Here is a 25366-nt window from a genome sequence, read left to right as displayed (position 1 = left end):
TCCCAGGAGACGATGGGCCAGATACTGGACAAGTTGCAGGAGACCCAGTGGCTGCAGGAGGGACATTACCTGGGGATCAGGGTGGACTTGAAGGACATCAACACCACCCTGGTCTCCATTGCAGGGGTGCTGGCAGACATGGCCAACACTATGAGGGAGGCAGTGGCACACCACCGGGCCCCTGACACTAGCCAAACCGCCAAACAGCCCTCCACCTCCGCTGCTGCTAGTAGACAGGAGGCCCTGCTACAGGAACAACAGGCCACCAGCACCCTTCACTCTGCAGAAAGAGAACCACCCCGCAAACGTTCCCTGCGATCCATGCAGAAGCCAGAGACTAGTACCAGGACCCCGCCAGGAAATAAGGCTCTCCTGATTGTCACCCTTGTGTCCTACTCTGTCACCCTGTCCACCTTGAACTGCCATTGCTCCCCTTCCTATGCCCCATTGGACAATGCAACTGTGATAACAAGAGACTGGACTCTATCCTGGACTTTCCTCCATCATCACCCCAGCCCATTGCACATCCCCCTCTATGTATTAGCACGTAAATAAACACCCTTGGAACAAATACAAATCTGGAGTCTGTCATATGATTGAAATATGTATTAGTACAACATTCTGAAAACATTGCAAGTCATATGTACAGTTATATATACATTGGTATGACCTTTAGTGGGCAGCAGTAAACATACCAGGAGCCAGAGTGGGCCACAGAGATCTGAAAATAGAGATTCCAAAGGGTACAGTAAGTGGCCATAGACATAGGGAAATCAGGCTGCCTTGTACAATGTCCAACAGAAAACTGTAAAGTAAAGTGAAGTTACAGGGGGTCATTCTGACCCTGGCGGTCGGTGACCGCCAGGGTCACCGACCACGGGAGCACCGCCAACAGGCTGGCGTGCCCCGTCGAGCATTCTGACCGCGGCGGTTCGGCCGCAGTCAGAAACGGAAAGTCGGCGGTCTCCCGCCGACTTTCCGCTGCTCGGGAGAATCCTCCATGGCGGCGGAGCGCGCTCCGCTGCCATGGGGATTCTGACACCCCCTACCGCCATCCTGTTCCTGGCGGGTCTCCCGCCAGGAACAGGATGGCGGTAGGGGGTGCCGCGGGGCCCCGGGGGGCCCCTGCAGTGCCCATGCCAATGGCATGGGCACTGCAGGGGCCCCCGTAAGAGGGCCCCACAAAGTATTTCAGTGTCTGCCATGCAGACACTGAAATACGCGACGGGTGCCACTACACCCGTCGCACCCCTGCAACTCCGCCGGCTCCATTCGGAGCCGGCATCCTCGTTGCAGGGGCATTTCCGCTGGGCCGGCGGGCGCTCTTTTGGAGAGCGCCCGCCGGCCCAGCGGAAATGTAAGAATGGCCGCCGAGGTCTTTTGACCGCGGTGCGGTCATTTGTCGGCGGGACTATGGCGGGCGGCCTCCGCCGCCCGCCATAGTCGGAATCAGGCCCACAGTGTCTTACCTGTGTGTTACTGGAAGTACTGCAGTATGATGTTACTTCTGTTGTCCACATCCTCTACCTCTGCCTCTTCTTCCTCACCATCCACAGGCTCCACCGCTGCCACAAGACCATCTCCAGGCTCATCCTCCTGCAGAAAAGGCACCTGGCATCTCAAGGCCAGGTTGTGCAACATGCAACGATGATCTGGCACACCTTCTTGGGTGAGTAGTACAGGGATCCACCTGTCAGATGGAGGCACCGGATTCTGGCCTTCAGGTGGCCAAAGGTCCTTTCAATGATCCACCTTGTTCGCCCATGTGCTTCATTATAATGTTTCTCTGCACCTGTCCTGGCATTCCTCACTGGGGTCAGTAGCCATGAGAGGTTGGGGTAACCAGTCACCTGCAAATATTTGAGGGATACCTGTTAGACATACACTCACCCTTAGGGACAATCCCACACCCATATACCTACAACAACTGGGTGAGGACCATGGGCTTACCTATTAGCCACACCCGGTGACTCTGGAGCTGAGCCATCACATATGGAATGCTGCTATTCCTCAAGATAAAGCCGTCATGCACAGAGCCAGGATACTTGGCATTCACAAGGGAGATGTACTGGTCCGCCAAACACACCATCTGCACATTCATAGAGTGATAGCTTTTACTATTCCTGAACAGTTGTTCATTTCTACGGAAGGGGGGGGGGACAAATGCTACATGTGTACCATCAATGGCACCAATGATGTTGGGGATACGTCCCAGGGCATAGAAGTCAGCTTTCACTGTGGCCAAATCCTCCACCTGTGGGAGTACAATGTAGCTGCGCATGTGTTTCAGCAGGGCAGACAACACTCTGGTCAACGCATTTGAGAACATTGGCTGAGACATCCCTGCTGCCATGGCCACTGTAGTTTTGAAGGAACCACTTGCCAGGAAATGGAGCACTGACAGGACCTGCACTAGAAGAGGGATACCTATGGGCTGGCGGATAGCTGAAATCAGGTCTGGCTCCAGTTGGGCACAATTCTTAGATTGTGGCCCGATCAAGTCTGTAGGTTAGGATAATGTGTCTGTCCTCCATTGTCGCAAGGTCTACCAGGGGTCTGTACACTGGAGGATGTCTCCATCTCATATTCATCCTCAGCGGTCGAAGTCTAGGGAGGAAAACAGTGAGCAGAGGGTCATAATCACACATCTATTGCAATAATGGTGCATTTCTACATTTACAGAACCAGTATGTGAATCCGAGAGTCAGTTGCTGTACCAATGTCTGTTGTGACGCAGTTAGGTGCCATGACCTGTGCCCCCCTGAAATGGCGTCTGCCTGATCTGTGAGGAGGGACAAGTGGAAATGAGGTAATTCCGCTGGTGTTGTGCGCCGTTGCGGTAGGCGGTTGATGACCGCTGCGCAACTTCGCATTGGTTTTCATTGGGCCCTGTGGGTTCCAGGAGCCAATGGTGATGAACGCCCGGGGTGACGGTACGCACCACCGCGGAAGTGACCGCCATTTTCTATCAATTCACTCACTTGCTACCTGACCTTCAACAGGAGAGGACCTACACTGCAAGTGCTGCTGTGACCTGTGTCAGGAAGTGACAATGGCTCATGTGTCTGGGGAAAGGGCCCCTGCCTTCACTGCGGAGGAGTTGGAGAGACTGGTGGATGGGATCCTACCCCAGTACACTTTACTCTACGGTCTTCCAGACAAACAGGTGAGTACACAGTGAGCATGATGCGTGGGCCATGAATGGATGGAGTGCTGTATATGTAGGCCACATGTGGGGGGGGGGGCTGAGGAGTCCTGGCAAGAGTGCTGCATGTATGGTGGTCAATGTATGTGCTTCAGGGGATGGGAGAGATATGGTGGGCCATGAGTGTGATGGTCCGGACGGTTAACTAATTCCCTCTTCTGCTGTCTTTTTCCTGCAGGTCAGCACCCACCAGAAAAAGGGTATTTGGCGTGCCATCGCCAAGGAGGTGCAGACCCTGGGGGCCTTTGACAGGCGGAGCATCCACTGCCGCAAACGGGCTGGTGACAAGCATAGTAACTAGTAGTGCATGGTCTAGTGCATAGGGCTGTTCCCTGTGTGTTGTGTATGTCAACAGTAGTGTTGTTGCTGGCATTGACCAAGTGTATCCTCTGTCTCTCCCCCCCTTTTTGTTTTGTCTCCCTGTCCTTGTGTGCATTAGCATAATCTGGCGGAAGAGCAGAGGCACTGGCGACGGAGGGAGCTGCATCCCACATGGGCCTGGAGGCCAAATCCACCTAGGGTGAGGGCACCAGTGGCACGGAGGGCGAAGGGAGCACCACGACGGGGGCAGGAGGGGACACCACAAACAGTGACTCCTCCTCCGATGGAAGCTCCCTGGCGGACACCTCAACAACAGGTACAGCCGCCACCCCCCACTATCAATGCCTAACACCATCAGCTGCACCACCCTCCCAGCAGCCCCTCAGCGTGTTTCCCGTGCCCGCTCACCCAAGAGGGTGGGCATCTCCTTCGCCCCAGGCACCTCAGGCCCTGCCCCAGTCAGCCCTGCTGCCCTCAGTGAGGAGGCTATTGATCTCCTGGGATCCCTCACTGTTGGGCAGTCAACCATTCTGAATGACATCCAGGGTGTCGAGAGGCATTTGCAACAAACAAATGCATAACTGGAGGGCATTCACTCTGACGTGGTGGCCCAACAGAGAGCATTTCAGGCTCTGGCCTCCGCACTGATGGCAGCCATTGTCCCTGTCTCTAGCCTCCCCCTCCAACTTCCTCTACCCAGTCTCAATCCGCTCAACCCCAGCCTATTCCAAGCACACCTTCAGACCAGCATTCACCCAAATCAACACACAGAAGTGGCTCCGGCAAACACAAGCACCACACTTCATCTCACAGGCACTCACACAAGCGCCATCCCCATGCAGACACACCAACATCCACTGCCTCCACTGTGTCCCCCTCCTCCTCGTCTTCCACCTCCCTCCCAGTAGCGTCTCCACTCACACCTGCATGCACTACATCCTCATCCACTACCTCCATCACCAGCACACCCATCACTACACACCCCTCCCTGGCAGTCACCACACCCACATCTATGCACACGTCCCCTGTGTCCTCTCCCACTGTGTCTGTGCCCCCTCCTCCCAAAGTACACAAACGCAAGCACTCAGACACCCAACAACCATCCATCTCACAACAGCATCCAGCCCATGCACCTGCACCCAAACACAGCAGATAGACACCTCCTACAATGACTCCCTCTTCCTCCACTCCCAAACCTTCTCCCTCTTTCCGCCCCAATGTCCCTAAGAAGCTTTTCCTGGCAAACATTGACCTGTTCCCTACCTCTCCCCCCCGTCCTTCCCCTCGGGTCAGGGTGGCCAAAACCCAGCCCAGCACCTCAGCAACCAAGTCCAGGTCCGCTGTGGTTCCTGCAGCTGTCAGAGGTTCAAAGGGGACACCCGTCAGGCCAGCCAGTGTGCAACCAACCCCTGCCAAGGCTAAAACCATTCCACCACCTGGCAAGGTGAAGAAGGGGGCAGCATTCAGCAAGGGGAAGGAACAACAACCACCCAGCAAGCACACCTCAAAGACTCCAGCTGCCAGACCCAAAGTGACACCACCATCTGCCAAGGTCAGGAAGGGGCACAAAACAACAGGCAAGGCACTTCAGCCGTCTGAGGCTGCAGGAGAAGGACTACCAGCACAACCGCCAGCACCGCCACCTGTACCGCGGCCACCACTGCCAGCAGCCCTGCCGCAGGCACCGCCACATGCACCGCTGCAAGCACCACTACTGTCAGCAGCAGCAGCCCCAGTGGGCAGCCGTCCGAGGCTGCAGGAGAAGGGTTTGAGCCTCCCCCCACCACTGGCAGCACCGGCACCTCCACCATGGCCAGTACCGCCACCTGCACCGCTGCAAGCCCCGCTGCAAGCATCGCCACCTGCACCGCTGACAATATCACGACTGGCAGCAGCTGCAGCCCCAGTGGGCAGCCGTCCAAGGCTGCAGGAGAAGGGCTGGAGTCTCCCTCCACCACTGACAGCACCCCCACCAGCACCGGCACTACCACCACTGTACAGCCGTGACCGCCGCCGGATGGACCCTAGCCCTGCCTCCATGGACTATCATGCATCCTGGTCACTGCAAATCTCGTGGCTCAGACACCCAGGAGAGGGCACTGTGAACTGCCACCCCCGCAAGTGTTGCATCACTGGGCACAAAGCCCCCTCCAGAACCAGTGGAGAAAGGCATCCGCTCACCCTATCCTTGGCAGGATGAAGCACACTGGGAACAAAGCCCCCTTCAGAACCAGTGGAGAAAGGCATCCACTCACCCTATCCTTGGCAGGATGACGCACACTGGGCACAAAGCCCCCTCCAGAACCAGTGGAACATGTCACCCAGGACCAGGCAGTGGACAAACCACCCACTTGAGAGACTTGAAAGACTGTGCCTTTTCACTCCCCAGGACAAAGCAGTGGGAAAACCACCTACTTGATAGACTTGAGAGACTGTGGCTTTACACTCCCCAGGACCAGGCAGTGGGCAGACCACCCACTTAAGAGACTGTGGCTTTGCACTCCCCAGGACCAGGCAGTGGGCAAACCACCCACTTGAGAGACTGTGGCTTTGCACTCCCAAGGACCAGGCAGTGGGCAAACCACCCACATGAGAGACTGTGGCTTTGCACTCCCAATGACCAGGCAGTGGGCAAACCACCCACTTGAGAGACTTGAGAGACTGTGACTTTGCACTCCCCAGGACCAGGCAGTGGGTAGACCACCCACTAGAGAGACTGTGGCTTTGCACTCCCCAGGACCAGGCAGTGGGCAAACCACCCACTTGAGAGACTGTGGCTTTGCACTCCTCAGGACATCGCTGTGGGCATGGAACCCCCTCCAGGAGCAGTGGCGTTGTCCCATCTTCCGGCTGAGGTGCCCCCCCTTCACCATCCCCATGAGGTGGTTGTGTGTTTTCAATGTGTTGCCCCTGCAGTGTTCTCTCCGTTTTGAGGCAGGAGTCAAGTGTGGGCTTAGCCTATCAGTTTTGGCCCTGTGGCCTACGGACATTTTGAGAGGACAATGTACCGCCTTATGTACATATTGTATATAATGTAAATACTGTTTTTGCATTTGTAACGTATATCTGACTATTTTTAATATCACACTAATTTGACTCCATTCCTTTTGTCCTTGAGGTATTCGTGAGGGTTACAGGATGTATATGTAATGTTGATGCATGTGTTTGTGTGTATGGTGTTGGGGGTGTAGGTGGGGGTGTTGCATGTTGCATATGTGAGTCACCCTCTTTTTCCTCCCCCCTCCCCTGTGCGCAAGGTGCAGTACTCACTGTGGTCGCTGCCGTTCGTACTCCTGGTAGATGAGAAGATACACCAACATTGGTAACACCTGTAGTTCGGGCTCCATGGCGTCCTGGTTCTTCGTTGAGTGTCGAGAGATGAGTGGTTTCCCTTTCAAGTACTGTTTCTGCCGTGCTTTTGATGACGTTGGTACCTCCCCGGAAAAGGTTGCGGATGGGAGGGTTGTAATGGGGTGGGCGGTACATTGTCTTCCGCCTGTGTGTTGGCGGTTACCGCCGCGGTGTTTGTTGCTACCGCCATGCCGGTCAGAGTGTTAAAGTGGCTGTCTATGCTGGCATATTCCGCCATGGTCATGATTCCATTTTTCTTACCGCCGGCCTGTTGGCCATATTACCGCCGCTTTAACACCGACCGCCAGGGCTGTAATGAGGGCCTATGTTTACTTAGAAACATAAAGGTTTAACCAAGAACAGAGATATGATTTAACCCTTATTCCTAGGGATGCTGACAGATAACGCAGGAGGCACCTTGGGGATTCCTGACAGTCCTCCCCACCAAGGACCCTCTCAAAGGGTGGGGCTTGGAAGGGTGCAGGAGATGGAATTTTTTAGAAAGACGTGGAACATGAACTGTGGACGCGGGTTCCCAGGAATAGTCCTCAGGCCCATAGCCTTTCCTAGCCAATAAATAGTGTAGAACACCACGGACGCGCCTGGAGTCAAGAATTCTGGCCACTTCAAATTCCCACTGCCAGTGTACGTTTACCTGGGGAGGTTGCATTGTGGGTATCAGGGGAATGGGGATGGAGTAACGACACATGAAACACGGGGTGTACCTTGAAATCATCTGGCAATGTCAGTTCTACTACCACAGGATTGATGATTTTAGAAATAGGAAAGGGGCCTAGAAATCGGGGGGTTAATTTTCTGGATCCTGCAAGATGGAGATTTTTTGATGAGAGCCACAGCTGATCTGCTATCTGACAAGAGGGAGCAGGTCTCCTTCTTTGCTTGTTTTTTTACTTGAGCTTGGTAGAGTTTTAAATGGTGTTGTACTTGTTTTTGAATCTCCTGTAACTCTTTATGGTGTGTCTGTACTGATGGGACTCTTGTGGATGTTTTGGGGCCCAGTTATAGGTAGCATTCTTGGGTGCAGACCAAACAAACAGTAAAATGGGGATACTCCTGTAGCCATGTGGACACTGTTGTTATATACAAATTCAACAAGAGGTAAAGCCTTATTCCACTTGGTAGACCATGTGTCAATGTAACATCTCAGGATTTGCTCCAGCTATTGATTGCAATGTTTCGTCTGCCCATCTGTTTGTGGATGATATGCAGAGGACAAGCGGACGTCCATACCGACAGAGGAACAGAAGCTGCGCCAAAACCGTGATATAAATTGGGGGCCACGATTGGAAACACTTGTGGGGGCAACCCATGAAGCAGTACAATGTGTTGGACAAACAAATCAGAGAGCTTGGAAGCCGTAGGGAGGCATTTTAATGGAACGAAATGAGCCATTTCAGTTAGGTAATCTACAACCACCCATATGACATTGTGACCATTGGAAGCTGGGAGATCAGAAATAAAATCTATGCTTATGGTATGCCATGGGGCCACCGGAATTGGTGGGGGATGTAACTATCCTGTGGCTAGAGTATGTGGGGTTTTAGCCCGAACACAGGTGCAACAAGTCTAGACATAGCTTCTGACATCCTGCACAAGTGTGGGCCACCACAACCATCTTTGACAGAGATCTAACATCTTTTTCTCACTCGGGTGACCTGCGAGGACAGAATCATGTCCCCAATGTAGTACTGTATCCTGTAATTCTTTGGTAGGGACATACAACTGATCAGCATTGTATGTAAACCCTCTTTTTCATACACATCAGTTGAACAGGGAAACTTGTGTTGGGCTACCCGTATTTTTTCAAGGAGCTCTTGGGAAGTGCACACAGCCACAATTTTTTCTGGGGGTATAATGCTTCTGACCTGTTCTAGCGCAACATCAGAGGAGAAACCCATCCTAGACAACGTGTCTGCCTTTTGTTGTGTAGTACTGGGTCTATAGGTGATTACGAAGTCAAACTCGTTAAAGAATAGAAGCCAGCATAATTGACGAGGTGTCAGGGCCTTGATTGCTTGTAAAAACTGTAAATTACTGTCATCTGTGAAAATAGTTACAGTGTGTCTAGCTCCTAGTAGGTGGTGACACCTTTCCTGGAAGGCAAGCTTGATGGCCAGAAATTCCCGCTCTGCCACTGTGTAATTTTGCTCTGCTGGTAGCAATTTCTTTGAGAAGTAAGCTACTGGATGGAAATGCCCAGACTCAGGATCTCGTTGGGACAAGACCCCACCCACTGCCATTTGAGAAGCATCTGCTTCCACGAAAAATGGCTGAGCCGGGTCGGGATGATGGAGAATGGGTGCTTCAGTGAATGTGTTTTTAAGATGTTAGAAGGCTTTCTCAGCTTCTGCATCCCAGAGTAACTTAACCCCCTTTTGTAGGAGACGGGTTTTTGGAGATACCATGGTAGAAAAGTGGGATATAAAACTCTGATAAAAATTTGAATAGCCCAAAAACTGTTGCACTTCCTTGATAGATCTTGGGGCTACCCAATCCAGGATGGCCTGTACTTTGGACCTATCCATGGAAATTCCATCGGGAGTGATCACATAGCCCAGAAATGCTACAGTTGTAGCGTGAAAAACACATTTTTCCAGCTTGGTGAAGAGACGATGCTTACGAAGTTGTAAAAACAGCTCTGACATGCCGTATATGTTCCTCAGTGGAAGACGAATAGATCAAAATGTCATCTATGTATACCACTACACAGATATCCAGAAACACGTGCAGCACTTCATTGATGAAAAATTGAAACGCTGCAGGAACGTAACACAACCCGAAGGGCATAACTGTGCACTCGAAGAGTCCAAATTTAGTTTGGAACGCCATCTTCCACTCATCCCCCTTCATCACTTGGATCAAGTGGTAGGCGCCTCGGAGGTCGAGTTTGTATAAATATTCCACTGACGTACCTGATCTAAAAGTACCGGGATCAACAGAAGAGGATACCAATTTTTTATGGTCTCTTTGTTCACTGCGTGATAATCTATACAGACGCGCAGCTCGCGATTCTTCTTGGGCACGAAGAACAAAGACAACGATACAGGTGACGTTGAATGATGAATGCAACCCTTAGCCATAGATCATCCAGGTAGTCTCGCAGGTATCGATTCTCAGGCTCAGAAAGGGGATACACCCTACTACATGGTAGCGTTGCCCCTGGAATCAAGTCTATATGACAATCGTATTACCTACGTGGCGGCAGCTTGGTGGCCTTCTGTTCACTAAAGACATCATGGAAGTCTTTATATGGTGCAGGAATGGCCAGTGTGTCATACGGCTTGATAGCTGTACTATGTGTGGACCCACAATGCAAGGGTGTAACTAGTAATAGTTTGTCTTGGTTACAGGAGTGCCAGCAATGTTTAGAGTCTAATGTCACTGTCCTTGCTGCCCAGTCAATTTTGGGATTGTGTAACTGAAGCCAGGGTATCCCCAAAATGGCTCCAAATACTGGGGTATCTTTGAGGTAAAACTGAATTTGTTCTGTATGGTTGTTTGCACAAAGCATGGACAAGGGTGTTTGAAACGATAAGTCCGGAAGACAATTCTGAGCCATCCACGGCTCTGACTGGTTCAGGGACGTCTTTTCTGACAGTCGTAATATTTAGGGTTTTAGCCAAACCCAAGTCTAAAAAGTTTCAAGTAGCCCCACAGTCAAGCAATATGGGAATGACCTTACGAACCTGAGGGGACAACACTAACGTTACAATAAGAGTTAGATGTTGAGTTACTGGACTTGTGGTATTAGCCAGAAGATGTGAGACCATATTCAAAGAAGCGCTCGATAAAATGTTCTCAGAAGTTATCGAGGCAGTTAGTTTTCCGCCTGGTCAGAAAGAGAGAATTCAGGCCCTGTTACCGCTCCGATGGCTTTGTTTGGAGCAGTAGGCTTGAGCGAAATGCCCTACCTTACTGCAGTATAAACACAGTTTAAATGTTTTCCTACGTTCTTTCTCTTCCTTAGATAGTGGGCCCGCCACACTGCCAATTTGCCTGGGCTCAGGTGTATCATGAGTGGGATTGGTGGACTCCTTTTTCTCAGTTTTGAGCACCACTAAGCGTGTGTCACCCCAGAATTTTTCTCCCTTATGTTCCCTCAAGCGATGATCCAATCGTACCACCAGGTCAATGAACTCGGAACACTCCGTAGGAGGTTCCACAATTTGGGCTACAACATCCTTGAGATCATCCCGAAGGCCACAATAGAAGAGGGAGGTCCTCTTCTCCTCGGGCCACACAGTTTCTGCTACCAACAGATTGAAAGAGGTAATATAGGACAGTAGATCCTTGTTTCCCTGGCACAAATTCAGCAACCCATGGTCACTGGCTTGCACGAAGAGGTGTTTGGCAAACAGTTTCCGCAAGGCTTCCTTGAACCAGTTGAAATCATACAGTATAGGGTCATTGTGCTCCACCAGTGGAATAGACCAATTAGCTGCATTGCCTCCCAAATAAGAGATAATAAAAGCTACCTTTGCAGCATTGTAGGGAATGCAGCTGCCTGACACAAAAACTGTAGCTGGCACTGGTTAAGAAAAATGTTAAACTTGGCCCTAACTCCAAAAAACCTTTCTTGAGGAGCTAAGGGCATAGGGGTTGATGTTGTAACCATTACCTGCATGGGTTGTGTGGTGGAAGTCGTTGGGCCTGATTCGGGTCTAGGAACATGATTAGACAGGTCAAACCGAGGGGCCTGTAGTACTGGAGATCTTTGTTTTAGTTTGACTCCTCCCCAGGGGGTGTCTTGTGGTTTATACTGCTGTAGTTCAGTATGCAACTCCAGGTTCTCTTGCTTTAAGGAAATAACTTCCTTCTGTAATCCCGCTAGGGCCCTATTTAAATCTAATAAAGATGGAGCATCCTGAGCAGCTGGTAAAGCCTGTGCTAAACCTTTGAAAGTACCCATTGAGGAATCCATTGCCCAGGCAGCCCTGTATGTTGTGGCTTGGCTTTATGTCGAGATGGGGCCACTCACCTGAAAAGCAGGATGTCTGCAGGGGCGATGGTATGCCCCCGACCTCCTGGAACACCTCTCAGCACTTCCTGGTGGACACAGAAACCCCGGCAGGTGTTCCAAAAGGAAAGGGGGAGTGGAAGAGAAAGAGAAAAAACACTGCCACATCTTGCCGGTCGAGCCAGGCACCCTGTATCTTCTGGGGGGAAGGTCATTGTTGACAGAGTGAAAGTAGAGTTAGTGCACTCAACTTCCTTAAAACTGAATCTCTCTTTCTGATATGGGCACAGGAGCAGTAGAAGAACATCAGGATAATCCAGCACTTTTCTTGGATAATAACAACTGTTGGCATAGTTACTAACACTGCATTACCAAAAACCCAAACTGAGTACCATAACAATAAGTACTGTGACACTAGGGCTGGCTTCACAGAGATTCACTGTTGCACACTACAATTAGAATTGTGGTTGCACTTATCATGCACAAGAAAGACAAACAAGGACATTAATTATATCACATATAGCTTTCCTGCATGCATAGGGTTAAACTAAAAGGAACAAAAACAATCCAAGAAATACAAATGTCCACTCTGGGTTCAAACAGTTAGGGTGGCACAGTTTGGTTTGGTTTCACTCTGTGTGTGAAAAACCCTTCAAAAAGCAAATTCATCAAACCTGAAACAAAGGCATGAATGACACAATTTAAATCCAAGAGTTATGCTATAAGAGAAAGAAAAGCCACGTGAAGGCTCTTTTAAAATTGCACTGTCACTTTTTGTAGTACTTGAGCTCAAACAGATTGCCTGAAGCACACTTAGGCATGTAACTACAATAATAATGTAGAATGTTCAGAAATGTATTTATCTCTTCAAGATAAGCACTCTGCCAAAATACGAGGTCTGAAATACACCAGCTGTTCTAGGAAAGTGCACCACTCAAAAAACAAACTCCCTGGAGAATACTAGTCATTTAGTTGCGGTCTTTTCCGGAGTGCTGGAGGAATGCCTGGGGTCAGCTGGTACAGGAACGAAGAAAAGATTAGCCTCAAAAGTCCTGAATACAAGGATGACAGCAGGGGCTGGACTGCCAAATCAGATGCTGAGATCAGGAAGCAAAACAAAGCCAAGCAGAGAGGCATGCTTCACTCTGCTATTTATAGCCAATCAGGAAAGCAGTTAAGTTTCCACATGTGGATGAGTCACCACACCCAATTAGAAGCACACGTCTACACCACACCCAATTAGAAGCACATGTCTACACCTGCTCACATTAGCAAACAAGCATTGGTAAAAACAAGCATTGATAAAAGTAATTGTGTAACACAGCACATTATGTTCACTTAGAAACATGAAGATTTAACCAAGAACAGAGATATGATTGAACCTTAATCCCTGGGGATGCTGACAGATTACGCAGGAGGCACCTTGGGGATTCCTGACATCACGTAGTACTTGTTTCTGAATTATCGGAATAAAGGTATTTATCTGCAACCAGAATCTCTGAGAATGCTGACCATGGAGGCAAATTTATTAGGGTAGGGAGGAACCCTGGTTTAGATGACATGCCAGGTAAAGCCATCAATAGCAGAGAGTCAATGCTTTTCTAATTGAAGATAGCTGACAGCATTGTTGATGGCAGAAACTAATTTCTACTGATGGATAACATGCTTCATTGTGGTCATAAGAAAGGAACAGTCAAGAAGGCAGTAGGCCCAAGTCACTGAACATGATAGCAGTTTGGTTGTTACAGTAAGTGGGATGTCATGTGTTGTCTTCAGTGGCTGTATGCATAAAGGGGAGACAGACAATTCTAGCAGGGTCTTTCGCTCCTCCCAGGAAATGTCATTATTCAAACAACTTCCTGAATATATTTGTTGACCTTCATAATGGCCAAAAGCTGAAGTTCTGTTCCCATAATGTTGTGGAGGGACCAAGGGAGTGTGTGCATTGACATCAGTATGGGACAACAGCCTCCTTTATGCTTTTGTGCTTATTCATTGGATTCCTAGATTGTTGGCAAGAATCCAAGCAGAGGAAGGGAGATTATTCCTGTAGTCCTAGTATGACTGAGAAAAGCTTGGTACCCTACCAATTTAGGAACACTAAAGTATTCCATCAGCTCTTCTCCTCAAAAATCTCTGAACATCATTCTTTACCAGAGGTTATGGCTCTTTAGAAGTTTAGAGGAGGGGTCTGCAGAGCAAGCATTTGCCAAGGCACCTAATAGTGACTATTCAGAAATCCTGTAAATCGTCCATCCTACAATCCAGTGGACGTCACTGGGGAAGTTTAAAAAAAATATTGCTCTCTCCACAGCCTGTCTCTATTAGATTGTAATTTGAATTCTGTATTGCAGTTTCTCTGGGATTAGTTTGAGAAGGAGATGCCTGTGTCCGCATTATGTTCACAATGAGCAGCTACCCGGGGCATTCAGAAAGCCTTGGAAGTATTTGACTGATGAGGATTTAGTTTCACTTTTATTACAAAGCTTTTCTTTGTCACATCCTACAGTGAGAATGTGCTATCCTCTATAGGCCTGAACTCTAATTCCTACTGATCTGGTTTCCCATTCCTTTGAAGCTTTTTTTTTAGATGACTATTACATTTCTCACTATTAAGGTAGTTTTCCTGGTGGCAATTACCTCACCAAGGAGAATTGGGGAACATGAGGCTCTTTTAGGTTGAGAGACATTTTTGTCTTTTCGTGAAGATGAAATACTTTTCAAAACCAGATCCTGCCTTCATTCCCAAAATATCATCAACTTTTTTCATAAATCCCAAGAGATTCTTCTACCAGCCCTAACACATTCTTCCTTGACCTCCATTCAGGGTCATTTATTAGATATAAATAGAGCATTGTACATCTATTTAGATAAATCTTGACCTATTCCTGAACCAGATGCATTATTTGCCACATTTGCTCTTCAACCAAGAAAACAAAGCATTTGTGGTATCAATTAGCAGATGGACAAAAGCAACAATAGCTGTCTCCTACTCCTTCGCAGGAATTCCTTCTCCAAAATGGGTACAAGGACTATCCCCTACAGGAGTTTCAGTGTCTTGGGTGGAGATTAAAGGTATATCCATTACTAAGATGTATAGGGCAGCCACATGGGCACTTCCCAATATATTTGTTAAACATTACAGTTTACAAAATATTTTGAATAAAAATACACATTTGGGGATTGGTGTGTTAAACTCTGTGTTGTTATAATAGTTCATAATTCTTGAAATACATCTTTGATGTTATTCAAAAGTAAGGAAGGGTTTGAGGATGAAGGATGTGAAGGCAATGTCTAAATTAATTACCAGTAACCTTTGTTAATCCTAATCCCAATAATCCTTGCCCCATTCACTACTTCCCCACCACCCTCCTGGATCATATTTTTGGCTTGGTTATCCAAGAGGAATCCTGGGTAAGGCAGCCAATAGAGTGTCTCAGTTAGAGTGGGAGGTGCAAATATCTCAGTATCTGTTGCTTTTTTTCTGCCTCAGGAGGTGGAGCACCACCACCTCAAAAGTAACAAATGAGATGAGGTCTATCATGACTAGGAATAATGAAGATTACTGTTAAATAATTTAAACATTCCTTGCCGTTCCCTTTTCAAGCACCCCCCGCACTAACTCTGCTCTCACTACTAGCAAGAGGCCTTTTATGTGCTTTGGGATGGCACACAACCTCAAATTAAATGGAGTACTGTTAAACTTCCATTTGATGAGGGAGGGCTGTCACTTCTGGACTTTGAATAGTACCATATGGCCTCACAGTTGCAACACCTCCCACTGTGGCAGTCTGATGCCGCTAATAGGGAAAAGGCACTCTTTGCAGGCTGCTACCCTCGTGGGAGCTGAGTGTGGCAACTGATTCTGGTTCACATCAATGGTATTATTGCTGGCAAAGTAAAGAATAATGATCCAGTGGACTAAGCATTGGGTCCCTCAATAAAGGTATAGTTCAAGGATGCTTGGAAGTGGATGCTTGGAAAGGGATGTAGGCTGAGGAAATACAGCTCATAATGGTACAAACTGATGCTAGGGCTCCCAAGGACATCCAAGATTGGCATGCAATGCCGAGTACCCTTTAAGGGAAGGACATTGACCCACCACTGATGATGTCTGCGAGTGAGGTGCCTCCCTTGCGTAGCTCATTTGTCTGAGCTGCCTCTGTGCTGTGTGAGACTTAGTGCTTGGTATAGCAGGGTCCTGCTGATGATTGGGTGGGCATGGGGTATATCGCATATTTGTTAGTTTTTACAGGGAACTCTCTAGTGTGGTCGCTGTGATTGTTGACTTGATGTTTGTCAATGTTTATAAAATGAATAAACATATAAATGAAAGATTTATGTGTGCCTTGTTTGTTTGACCTTAAAGACAATTCCTCAAGAATATGCATATTTTCATGCATGGTGTTCATTGTAATTGCAGTTGTAAAAGAACAGAGGTGGTAAATGTCTTTTGATGGTGGTTTGTAAAAGCTGTCTTATCCGTACAGCATGCATATTTAATCCTGTCATATTCTCATCAAATATTTGAGAAATATGCTTGTACATTTGTACTAATAATGTACACCAGTCTTAATGCTGTTGGTTAGACAGAAATATTCCTGGTTTCCTAACAATTACATCAAAGGATAAAAGGGAGTTTTAGGAACCATAACTTGTAATATATTTTCATATACTTGAAAGTGATCCAACAGTAGTTCAGCCAAGTGAGTTGTCTCCAGTTGTGGTTTTATTATCATCCTCTATCAAAAATATGGAGGCTCCTTAGTTCAGAATGATGCAGATTTATTCAAGTAAAACCGTTGAAGTAATACTAAATAGTAGTGAAGTTTGAAGTGCATCCTTTACTGTTGACTGTGATGTACATTATAACAAATGTATGAGAACAGCAACAGGGGCAGCAAGATATACTTATTTTAAGGGCCTGATTCATATTTAGAGTTGGTGGATGGGCTACTCCATCACATATGCGAGGACATCTCGCCTACCTAATTACAAGTGCACTGGGATGTAATGGACTTGTAATAATGCTGTCAATATCTACAAAACCTTTGTGGCAGAGAAGCCCATCGGCCAACCTCTAAATCAGTCCTAAGTCTTGAACTGGGCCTGATATTTCTGTGCTTTAGAATACTGACTGTCTTGGTACTTCGTTGTGTTAAATTTAAATTAGCATGGAATAAATATAGTAATCTGCAGGAAAATATAATGGAACAAACTTTCTGTTCTCCTTCTAAGAAAGTACCTTAGAATGGTTTAAAGTACATATCTAAAGAAATGGCATATCTATGACATTTAGAAACTATTCAATAGTTTTACGCATAGTTGATTGTAATATGAACAAAACAAATTTTAAGGACAAGTACACATTAATTCAGGTAAATAACCAGAGATTCACCATAGTCTATGTTGCCTTAGAGTGAATCTTCTCTTGATAGGGGTTAGGGCCTATACCTAGATAAAGTGTACCTGTAGGTCTCATGACATTGAAAATGCGAAGCATTTTCTTCTATGTTGGTATTGTGATTGGACTAGAACGCATTAATTTAGACTTATCCTGTTGAACTCAGTAACTCTTACTGGTGAGTCACTTTAAATTTCATTGAAGGCTGATTCATTTGACACTCTGTAAACAACAAGTAAGATACTCAAGGAGATCTTGAGAAAAAACAAGTTAGTAGGAAACCAGTAGAGATAGAGGATTTTATTTTCTGTTTATTGCTTCAGAACTACAGACAAAATTGATTATCCTTATCAAGGTATCTTTATAAATATTCATAAACAGAAAATAATCTTTCCCCCATGTGGGAATCCCAGAACACTTACCAGAGAAAACATATAGGTCGTTTTAGTGCTGCATTCCTTAGCAGAAGACTATAGAACAGTATATGCACCAGTAAGGTCGATGAAATACTGGTACAACATGCCAACAATGGTGACTGGAGTTCAGTTGTCAGTTATGCATTTAAATGACTTCTTTCAGTCTTCGGCAAACGTACGCCAATAAACGTTCTAAAATCCGTAGGGTTGTAATGCCTAATACTTTGTTTTTCAGTATTTTTCATCGTAGTGGATACCATCATACTGGCAGGATTAAGGAATACTGCAGCCAGTCTGTTTACAAATGACAAGTAAGTAATCAAGTGTCATTTTTATAGCAGATAGAACCACCTACTGTTAAGAGCAAAGCACCTTTCTCAGGCCTCATTTTATCAGTATCCTCGTTTTTGTGAGTGTTGTTTAAGTGGTTGATTTCAAGGTAGACATTGCTCATTTTTATTGTTACTTCCAAGAACTGATTCCATAAGAAGCTTTGGCAAAGCCAATATGTCTGCCCTTGACAATATTGCAACCGTTTTCATTTACTTATTTTGTTTGCAAATAAATGCAATAGTCATCACAAGCGATACAATAATAAAGTAAAAATACTGTCAAAGAACCACAGTGTATGTTGGAAAAAAGTAAGCAAAATTGAAACATTAGAAGAATAAATTAAAAATGAAATTAAATGAAAGCAAAACATTGCCTTCTAGCCCTGGCATTGATGTGGACTACTTTTTAAGCGGATGTGCATGAGAAGGTGCATTACAATAAGACCCAGCCCAAAGAGATTCCACAGGGTGGACAAGAGAAAGAAAAAGTTTTTTTTTGTGTGTGAAAAACCCTCACCCACCAGGGTTACCCCTTGGTAGCATGGTTCACCATTGAGTTTCCTCCAGTTCTGCTGCAGAACGTGGCATTCTACCACCGATGGAATACGTGGGCGCACTGTTGTAGTTTCATCAATGTGAATTTTGAGAGGGATAGAGTGGTGGGGTCTTAGGTGAGTTAAAAATACCTGCCTCTGGGTGGTGCTACTAATTTAATATGTCTCACAGGGACGGTATGGTTAAAAAGGGGCATCGGATGTGGGGTATACTATGTACCTTACCTCCTGGTCGGTCTTAGTATTTCGGAGTCTAACCCCTAGACTCCTCTTCAGGACCAAGGTGGACTCCCTAATGTCACTCCTCGATTGGCTACCACTAGTAAAGGCAATAACACCAAATGCTCTGTGGTATGGTGTGGTACACCTAACTAAAGTGAAATAATACCCAACGGTAGGGATGTCCTTCTGCGATACCTGTGGAAATGAAAGAGCAAAGGTTATCATGGCCCTCATATGTGTAGGGCTACTATTCGTATTTCTTATGCGTGTGGTGCAACTTCTTTGCAAACTCTACCCCACTCGTGGGAAAAAGAACTTGTGAATCTCACAAAATAGACAAATACAGGACATACTACACTTAGAAAACCATGTATACACACATAAATGCATGAAGCACTTCTAAAACGCACATGTGCATGCGTGACCTACTTTTTAGTGTCTATGCTTTCATAACATAGGGCCAGATGTGGGTAGCAAAAAATTTGCGAGTCAGAAATTGCGAGTCGTTGCGACTCGCAATTTCAGACTCGCAAAATGGTATCCAACAAGAAAAAGTGACTTCATTTTGCGACTCGCAAATGAAGTCGCACCGCAGATTGCGAGTCCGCTGTTTGCGAGGTCGCTTTTTGCAACCGCGCTAAAAACTAACACGCAAATTGCGAGTGGGTGTTGCAAATTGCGACTGTGCCGCAAATTGAATGCAGGTACAGCAGGACACTCTGGAAAACACTTCCTGGCTCTTGATGATGACATCACAGCCAGGAAGTTTACTAATACACCTGGGAGGAGGGAGGACCACACCCATTTTCAACTGCTGAACAGCCAACAGGAGGAACAGCAGCTACAATGGCAGAAACACCCAGGAAGAGAAAGCTCAAATTTGCAGAGAAAGAACTGGAGGTGCTGACGGAGGAATGCTGCCAGCACCACGAACAACTCTTTGGGAAAGCAGCCCTCAGTGTGCCAGAGCAGGAAAAAAAGGAGGATTTGGAGTGAAATCCAGGACAAAGTAAATTCAAAGGGTGTGAGCCACAGGAGTATTGAGGAACTAAAGAAAAGGTGGTATGACCTGCGCTCCCGGACCAAGGAGAGGGTGGCAGAGCGGCTCTGGGAGATGAGGGGCACTGGAGGAGGGCCATCTACCATACCACCACCCACACCCTTGGAGGAAAGAGTGGAGGAGACCCTGGAGCCAGAGGCAGTGTCCGGGATAGGAGAGCTGGACACGTCAGCGCCAGGACCATCAACCAGTGAGTACCATGAGACATGCATGTACACCCATATCTGCCATACCCCCACCCACCTAGTACACAGCAGCATGCACCACCAAAATAGCTCCATTTCAGAGTAGCAACCACCTGCATGGTGCATTATGGGCAATGTAGTCAAGTAGGCAGCTGATAGGCAACAGTTTATTAGGAAGCATATAACAGATGGTAGATACTGACAGTGTGTTCCCTATGTCCCACAGGTCTCCCACACGACACCACCTCCAGCCACACCGTCCAGGGGCCACAGGTCAGCCACCAGCCAGCACAGGACCCAGGAGCAGCCACCACAGGGACCTGCACCACCCAACCACAGTCCCCTTCAGATGCACCCGTGGCCATACTGGAGAGTGAGGCAGCACCCGGTCCCAGCCACAGTGCCAGCGTACAGGACACAGAACCACCACCGCGTATCAGGCGACGTCTCAATGTCCCTCCAGTGCCACAGGGTGAAGTAGGGAACGCCTCCATGTCCGCCGCCGAGGCTGCACTCCTCCATGGTCAGCGCCTGCAAACAAGGGAAATTAGAATTATTTCAGGGGCCATGCGGCGCATGGAACGCAACCAGACCACAGGGCTGCAACAGGTCCACACTGAGCTGCAACATCTAAACAGCAATGTTGGTGACCTTGCGCTCTCAATCAGACAACTGGTGGCTGAACTTGTCACCGAGAGAGAGGGTGCAAGGCGCCGTGACCGGCAGCTCATCCACCGCCTGGACCGCATGGCTGCCTCCATCGTCCGGCTGGCTGTAAACACCACTGGGCTGTCACGCCGCACAGTTAGCCTACAGGTGGACATGGGCCACTTTGCCAGCGATGTGGCACGTGGGCTGGGACGCATTAGCCATGTCGACCTGATGGAGGCACGACAGGTGGCTAGGGGCCCGGCAGACACGCCGCAAGACAGTGAGGAGGGCTCTACCATAAGCAGTGCTTCAGCCACAGACACCAGGGTGTTGCGTAGTGGAAGCACACGGCAGGGCACTGCAGACACTCCAGGAACCAGCCATGCTGGGCGGACACGGCGTAGGGTGTGAGCTAAGCACTGACATAGACTGGAGGCACATGAGGTTAATGTGTCCTCATAGCAGGTGGACTTTTACAGCCCCTGATCAGTAGTTACTCTAAATAGTTTATTGGTTCACATCATTAAAGTTCTTGTTTGGTCCACTTCACACCTGGACTCTTTGTGTGTGACATTTGTGTGTGTGGTGACAGTTACCACGTACCTTCCAAAGTATTGGTTTGCAATGTGGTCCCGTCTCTGTCTGCCTTGATTTGCAATGCTTCTATCCCCATGATGGCGATGTGGTAGCTCTTGCTCGTCATCCTCCGAAACTGGGTCTTCTGGGGTGAGAGGTAGCCAACGTCTGGTGGCAATGTTGTGCAGTATAGCGCATGCGCCAACGATCTTGAATGCTGTTATTGGGGCATACTGGAGGGCACCTCCACTTCTGTGGAGGCATCTGAATCTTGCCTTCAACAGTCCAAAGGTCCTCTCTATAATATTTCGGGTCCTCCTATGTGCACTGTTGTATCGCCTCTCTGTCTCATTGCTGGGTGTTAAGTACGGGGTAAGTATCCATGTTCGTAGTGCATATGCACTGTCACCTGTTTGGCACAAAATGTACAATGTTAGCTGGGCATAGATGGGTACCACATTGACCTGTGTGTATGTCTGCAAGGTGTATTCAGCTATACCTAGGAGGTATCCGTATCCAAACTCCCCACGTTCTAGGCGTTGGTGTATCCCACTGTGCCTGAAAATGTAGGAGTCATGTGTACTCCCTGGAAATTTGGCAACCATGTCAGTTATAACATAATGGGCGTCACATACCACCTGGATGTTCAGTGAGTAGATACACTTGCGGTTGCGGAACAGATATTCCAGATTTGCAGGAGGGCATATTTGTATATGTGTCCCGTCTACACACCCAATTACATGCGGGAAGTTGGCAATCCTGTAGAATTCCGACTTGGTGCTGTAGATTTCTGCCTCATTCCTGGGTAGGCATATGTATCTGGACATGTGTGTGAATATGGCATCTAGGAATGATCTGAAGAACCGTGAGAGTGCACTCTGGGATAACCCACCTGCCACGGCAATGACCCCCTGATAGCTACCCAAGGCCAAGAGGTGCAGTGAGCATAGCACTTGCACATGTGTGGGGATGGCACTACCGCGCACAGTCTGGCGTTGAAGCTGCAGATTGAGTAAATCTATTAAATCTAGTATTGCTGCACTGCTAAGTCTGTATTTATCATATATCTCCGCCTGAGTTTGTTGGAAAAGTGTCTGTCTGGTTCTGTATATCTTCTCCTGTCTCTGGCCCCTCCTCCTCATCTGCTGTGCGGCGTGGGCTCTCCTCCTCCTTGCTATCACATATATCTCCGCCATCTTGAGTGGCCCAGGTGCCTTCTGGGTCCCCTTTTATACTTTGGTTATGGTTACCACCTGCTCTGAGTTAGTGGTAAATTGGAAGTGCAAAATGGGCTTTTTGCGACTAGTCGCAATTTGCGAGTGGCTATTTCATATGGTTTGCGACTCGCAAATTGCGACTTCCTATTTGCGGGTCGCAAAATGGGGTTGCTATTTTTGCGAGTCAGTAATGGCTCGCGTCGCATTTTGCGATTCGGAAATGGGATTTTTGCATCCCATTTCCGATTTTGTGGGGTCGCAAATTGTGATTCGGGCCATTTGCGACTCGCAAAAGTTTGCTACATCTGGCCCATAGATCCTCCAGAAGGGGGGTGTGCAGGTAATCATACACTGAAAATATATACGCAGAATATTAGACTCACCAAATAGCCACTCCTGTTGCATGTTGTAAAGAGTGGTAAAAGCACTTACTTCTTCAAAGCAACACTTCTGCCTTGTTCCTAATGCTCACCTTCCTGGGGTCTGAAACACCGTGACTCACATGGGAATCAAGTTTATAAACTCACTGCAGCTGACTCTTCTCGACTTGCTGCCGCTTGTGGCACTAGACCGCTTATTTTCCAAGATGGCGGCTGTTAGACTTGGCATCATTGGCATGGTCTCCCCTAACTTTTTACCTCTACTTCCCAGGTTGTTTCTGTGTGCCGGACTCTGTTTTTGCTGTTTTGGTTGCTCTGGACACTTTACCACTGCTGACCAGTGCTAAAGTGTAAGCGTTCCCTGTATAAATTACATGTGTACATTGGCTTATTTATGATTGGCATATTTGATTTACTAGTAAATCCCCAGTAAAATGCACTAGAGGTGCCCAGGGCCTGTAAATCAAATGCTACTAGTGGGCCTGCACACTGGTTGTACCACCCACATTAGTACATTAGTAGCCCTGTAAACATGGCTCAGACTTGCCACTGCAGTGTCTGGGAGTGCAGTTTTAAACTGCCAATTCGACTTGGCAAGTGTACCCACCTGACAGGCATAAACCTTCCCTTGTTAGACATGTAAGGCAACCCTAACGTAGGCCCTAGGTAGCCCCATGGGCAGGGTGCAATGTATGTTAAAGGTGGGACATGTACTTATGTGTTTTACATATCCTCACAGCGAAATACGGCCAAATTCGGTTTTCACTGTTGCAAGGCCCATCTCTCTCATAGGTTAACATGGGGGTTGCCTTTAACTGTTATTAAAATGCAGATTTCCTTTGGGAGCAGATAGACATGTGGAGTTTAGGGTCTCTGAACTCACAATTTAAAAATACATCGTTTAGTGAATTTGTTTTTTTGATTGTGTGTTTGAAAATGCCACTTTTAGAAAGTAGGCATTTTCTTGCTTAAACCATTCTGTGACTCTGCTTGTTTGTGGATTCCCTGTCTGGGTCAGTTTGACAGTTGGGCTGCTTGCACCTCTCCTCTAGACAGTGACACAAAGGGAGCTGGGGTGTAGCCTGCAAATCCTGATGGGCCATCTGGGCTGAGAGGAGGGGAGGAGTGGTCACTTACACCTGAAAGGGCTGTGCCTGCCCTCACAGAATGCAGTGTCCAGCCCCCTCATGTGTGTCTGGGGCCTGGCCTGGGCAAGGCAGGATCTTGAAAACAACAGAGACTTTCCTTTTAAGTAGGCCTACTTCAAAGGCAGAAAGGGGTATAAGAAGAGCACCCAAAACCCCTGAAAATCAGATTACTTCTGAAACCAAGAGGAACCTCTGCCAAGGTGAAGAGCTGGAGAAGCTGGAGGAGGAGTACTGTCCCTTTGCCTGTGACTGTGCTTTGCTGGGTTGGCCTGCAGTAGCTGCTTCTGCCTGAGAGAGGACAAATACTCACTTTTGTGTGACTTCCCACTGGTGAAGAATCTCCAAGGGCTTGAATTGAGCTTGCCTCCTGTTGTTGAAGTCTCAGGGACAACAAAGACTTCTCTCTGCCAGCACTTGGGCTTTCTGCTGAGAGTTCCCCCTGCCAAGTGGTGCCCTAACCTGTCTCTGGGACCTTGAAAGGTGCAGCCTGTGGAAAAGGACAGAAATCCACGCAAAGACCGCCTTGCGGGTAAACTTTTGAGGCACCACTGGCTTTGAGGTTGAAAAATATTGCTCTGCCAGCCTCACGGCTTAAATCAATGCTCCACCTGCATCGCGGTTGGAAGATTGACGCAACGTGGCTGGAGAAACGACGTGCAACCCCGCAGCATCTGCTGTTAACGATGCAAGCCCCCATGCAGCGTGGTGTCTTGACACCGTGCAACTGGAATTCAACGCAACATTGCTCGGCACGGAAAATCAATGCAAAGCCTGCCCGGACCTGAGGTGCCCGTCCAGATAGACACATCGCTCACTTGCAGGAGAAAGGAAACGACACACGCCGACCAGACCTGAGGAGGAACGACGCAGGCTCTCACATGCGAGTGGGAAATCGATGCATTGCTGACCTTTTTCTGACGCACACTCGCCTGTGCTGCTTTATTTTGAGGATACCCAGGTACTTTTGGTACGCTAACAACGTTCTCACTGTTTTCTAAAGGATTTAAGACTCATGCTTTTTAGATTCATAACTTGACTTGTGTTTGTTGGATTTTTGTCATTTTGGTCTTGTTCTTTTTAGATAAATATTATCTATTTTTCTAAACCTGTGTTGTGACATTTCGTAGTGTTTTCAATGAGTTACTGTGTGCGTTGGTACAAATACCTTACACCTTGCTACTGAAGTTAAGCCTGCCTGCTCGTGCCAAGCTACCAAGGGGGTGAGCGGGATTAACTGAGGGTGAATTTCCTTTACCCTGACTAGAGTGAGGGTCCTTACTTGGACAGGGAGTAACCTGACTGCCAACCAAAGTCCCCATTTCTAACAGCAGCCTCCAGTGGGCCGATGTAGGACTGTAAGGATCCC

At 47.8% G+C, this 25366-nt stretch overlaps 1 protein-coding gene across 1 annotated transcript in view; it reads left to right on the top strand.

The window, feature by feature from the left end:
- The window catches only part of LOC138283650 (multidrug and toxin extrusion protein 1-like), a 446218-nt gene that overhangs the window by 310988 nt on the left and 109864 nt on the right, over window positions 1–25366 (top strand). Inside the window, exon 12 of the mRNA XM_069221586.1 lies at window positions 17911–17986. Coding sequence (XP_069077687.1) covers window positions 17911–17986 — 76 coding nt within the window. The remainder of the gene's footprint in view (window positions 1–17910; window positions 17987–25366) is intronic.

The sequence above is a fragment of the Pleurodeles waltl genome, chromosome 3_1, assembly GCF_031143425.1.
Source record: "Pleurodeles waltl isolate 20211129_DDA chromosome 3_1, aPleWal1.hap1.20221129, whole genome shotgun sequence".
In the NCBI taxonomy this organism is placed as follows: domain Eukaryota; kingdom Metazoa; phylum Chordata; class Amphibia; order Caudata; family Salamandridae; genus Pleurodeles; species Pleurodeles waltl.
This window is presented reverse-complemented; position numbering and strand designations above follow the sequence as displayed.